The 4,199-nt window shown below is 37.1% G+C and overlaps 1 protein-coding gene across 1 annotated transcript; it reads right to left on the reverse strand.

Annotated features, from left to right (window-relative positions):
• Nucleotides 1-33: 33 nt before the first annotated feature.
• On the reverse strand, nt 34-1,017 carry LOC109222610 (protein FAR1-RELATED SEQUENCE 5-like; the record flags this gene model as incomplete). Its single annotated transcript, XM_019386945.1, has 1 exon — nt 34-1,017. A coding segment is annotated over exon 1 (984 nt), but the record flags the coding sequence as incomplete, so codon positions are not given.
• Between the last annotated feature and the right edge of the window lie 3,182 nt (nt 1,018-4,199).

The raw sequence follows: 4,199 nt of genomic DNA on the forward strand, positions 1-4,199 counted from the left end.
CATGTTTAGAGCCCCAAGCCATGTAGATAGCACCATTTTGTAACTTGTTATATCCTCACTAGACATAAGAGCACATCCCAAAAGTATGGACTGCCTATGCTGATTGACACCAACAAATGAAGCAAATGGCATATTGTATCGATTCACAAGGTATGTGGTATCAAGGCATATTACATCATGGAACTCCTCATATGCAACCTTAGAGTGTGAATGAACCCATACGACATTACGAAGTCGACCAAAACTATCCACATCTACGGAGTAGTAAAATTCCCTATCTTTTTGCTGCATGTCACTGAAGAACTTGAGTAATGATTGTGCATCCCCTTCTTGCAACTGAAGCTTTCTACTCTTCAAGATATAATTTCTACAGTCCTTTGGTGTACAAACCAGATTTTCGGGGCCACCAGCAAGTACTTCAGCGACTCTTATATTTTTTGAGGGTCTTAAGCCAGCAATATCTTTGGCTGCAAGAGTTCTCTTAAGAGACTTGCTAAGCGATCTGTGTCCAGCCATCAATCGCGATAGTGCTGGTTCCAATTGATGATTATGTTTTTTTACCACCTTTGAAACACGCCATGAACCATTCTCCTCCAAAATTCCATTTATTCTAGCACGGCAGTTCTTCCTCTTGGTAACATGCTTATTCCTTGGTTTCCTAGACCTATCACAACCATATTGCACATACCTAACAATATCACCACCTTTTTTGTTGGACGTTCTTTTGACAATGCAAAAACCCGATAATCTTGCATGTTCTTTGTAAAAATCAAACAGAACATCCTTACTACTGAACCGCATCCCAGTAATTGGACCAATTATAAGATCTTCTTCATTGAACTCATTAGGCATTTCCCTGTCCTCTCCAACTTCTCCCTCTTCCTCTAAATAATGGCCGTCGTAATCATCATCATCATCATCAGCAGCAGCAGCAGGAGCAGCAGCATCGTCAACAGGATTTTCTCTATCATTGAAGTTGCCGTCTGAATCAATGTCGATCGATTCATCTTCATTCATCAAACTGTCGTCCGAATTCAACCCTAATGATATGTGTAATGCATTCCTTAGTTGATCCGACCTAGTTTCTAGACTGTTATTCGGGTTTAATGAGTCCAAACTAGTTTCTCGGTTAGTATTTATGTTTAGGTTAAAGGAAGTGTGGTGAATTATGTGTTTAATGAAAGCTATCTTAACATAAGTATATGGTATGATATATACATAATAGACCTTTGATCTTCCCATCCGTATAAATTGCATTTAATTAAAAAAAAATACGTAATTGTATTTAACAAAAATACATAATTATATTTTAAAAAAAAAACGTAATTGAGCGTACATACGAAGGCTGCCATCCGTATATACGAAGGCTTTTTATCTTCCCATGCTGAGAGAATGATGATTTATGGGATCAATATTTTTGGAATAATCAAAAGTTATTAACTAATTTTGGAGGGAAAAAAGGGCCATTAAGCCAAACGGAAAAACAAGGGCATTACTGGCATTTTACGGGTGTGGTCATTTTTGGGCCACGCTGAGTTTGGCAGAATAGCAGCACTCTATTGTAATTTGTTTCTTAGTAATACATGCATGTAATCTCTGCAATAAATTAGAAATTCAACAATTCTTCACGTGTTGGGAATTGTTTTCTGACTTTTGAACAATTATTGTTTGAATTTAATCAGTGAAAAAGGTGGTAGTTGAGGGAATTTTGACTATGTAGAAGCTGAATAATTAGTTTATGCAAAGTGCATTAAATCCAAATTAAATCTAATGTGTATAATTTTATTTTTCGATTTATAGGGAGAAAAAAAGGACGTGCTGTTAGAATCAAACTCAACTATATTGTGTATAAAATGAAAACTTATGGCGAATAAAAGTTTACGTCATTGAATTTGCACTCCAAATTTAGTATGTGTATATACTTACTGTAAATTCAAATTTAGCATGTGTATATACTTACTTTAAAATCGAGATACCACTTTAAGACGCATCAGTATAATCTTCTATTTCTCTACCTATTATATTCATAATCTCTAATTTCACCTAGAAAACAAAGAGGAAAATAATTTAAAACTTGACTTAAAACTATTTTACTTTATGATTTTAGTAGTTTATTCTTCATTAGGTGAGATGAATGTTTGATAACCACCAAACTTAAACCCTTTCTAATTTAACTTTGACAATCATATTTCCCTGCCTAGGAGCTGTTAAAATTATATAGTAGTAAACAAAACTCGACAAAAAATGAAAATAAAAATATTAGCTCGACCTTCTAGATAAAATTCTGACATTTAGTCGTTGACTTTTTTGCAATATATTTCTTAGGATTAAGTTTTGTTAGCGTTACTGTGTTAAAACACAAAATCAGGAAAAAAAAACTGTTAGAAGAATTAAAGAAATCTGGAAAATAGTAGAGAATCAGAAATATTCCGAGTCCACAAGTTTCTTGTCTATCCTTAAGGAATTTTAACCCCCTCACAAGTTGCCAAGGTAATGGATTAAATCCTCCCAGGATAAAACGGAATAAACCTTCCTGCAACAGTGGCAATACAAACTGCAGGATCCCAACGAACTCAAAGAATGGAGCAAAATCACACTTACGAATTGGAGAGAGAGAGACTGCGAATTAGGATGTAGTATATTCAAAAAGAAAGAAGTTCTGGAGTGTTTTTCGTGTGTAGAAAATGGAGCCTTGCCTCAGAATTTATAGGCAATTATCAGAAGAGGTGTCTGGAAAAGGTGCCTTTTCAGAAGAATACGCTGCCTGCAGCGGTTACGGTAGAACCGCGGTCAGAGAGGCTCTCTGAATCTGCCTGCCGCGGTTACGGCAGAACCGCGGCCAGAGAGTCCCTCTGAATCTTCAGCAGGGTTCTGGCGTATTTTCAGCAGTGATTTCGCAGTTAATTAATTATTAAATAATTAAATAAATTTTGTCCAAAAATAATCTTATCGATCGATCATTTGACAAATCCAAATCCAAATCCAAAACCGAAGCCGAGCCGAGCGAGCGACGACGACGGCGCGAGGGTTCATTCTCTTCAACTCCTTTTAAGAGCTTTAAGAAGTGATTCTATATATAAGCACACAAATGTGATTGTCCCTCACCAATGAGGGACAAAGTGCAAGACAAAAGTTCACTTCTTCAAATTTTTATTTTTCCCTCCATTTTTTTCCCTCCATTTCCATTTCACACTTCTTCTACTTTAAAGCCCAATGGCTTAAAGTCCAACAATCCCCCACATGAATGGGAATGGCTGTATCAAGAAAGATCATAGATGAAAGCTGTGTGATTTGCAAGTAAGGATTAATTGCATCTGGATAAGTAGGTTTCCCTTTGAACTTTCCGTAGTGAACATATGTCGGATATACTCGGTCAATCGGTAGATTTGATATCTTTGAACCGTCGAACTTTAGTGTATACCTAGACAACCATATGTCATACAATCAACCCTTAACCGTCTTTTAGTTCTCATTGTTGTGTTCGTTTCAGCCATGAACACCGCCTGGTCTCATAAGTGCGTAGAGAATTGGCCTTACAGAATTCTCATTGAAGCGGCTTCCACTTCACACTTACATAGGTGATTCCTAAACGTGTAATCCTTTAGATTGACACTATTTGATAACTACCACATCAAACTTAGGTAATCATTAAAGAACGTGTAAAGTTCTATCCTTGTTACTGAACATTGTCTTCATCACGAGAAGGGACCAAAGATTTTACTTTGACAATGTTGAACCAGTCAATCACAACTTTGTTTGAGCTCCTTGAACCTAGATCTCGGAACATCCAAAATTCTAGGTAGAGTTACCGCCATGTTGACTTGTCCTCGGCCATAGTCCCATTCCCTTAGATGATTTCTCAACTCCCTCTCTAGTTAAGCCTTTTGTAAGCGGATCCGCCACATTATCCTTTGATCTTACATAATCAATAGTGATAATTCCACTAGAAAGTAGTTGTCTAACGGTGTTATGTCTTCGTCGTATATGACGAGACTTTCCTTTATACATAACGCTCCCTGCCCGTCCTATTGCAGCCTCACTATCGCAATGTATGCAAATAGGAGCCAAAGGTTTTGGCCAGAACGGAATGTCTTCTAAAAAATTCCGAAGCCATTCAGCTTCTTCACCGACTTTATCCAACGCTATAAACTCTGATTCCATTGTAGAGCGAGTGATACACGTTTGTTTGGAAGACTTCC

Source organism: Nicotiana attenuata, unplaced genomic scaffold (assembly GCF_001879085.1).
Source record: "Nicotiana attenuata strain UT unplaced genomic scaffold, NIATTr2, whole genome shotgun sequence".
Classification (NCBI taxonomy): Eukaryota; Viridiplantae; Streptophyta; class Magnoliopsida; order Solanales; family Solanaceae; genus Nicotiana; species Nicotiana attenuata.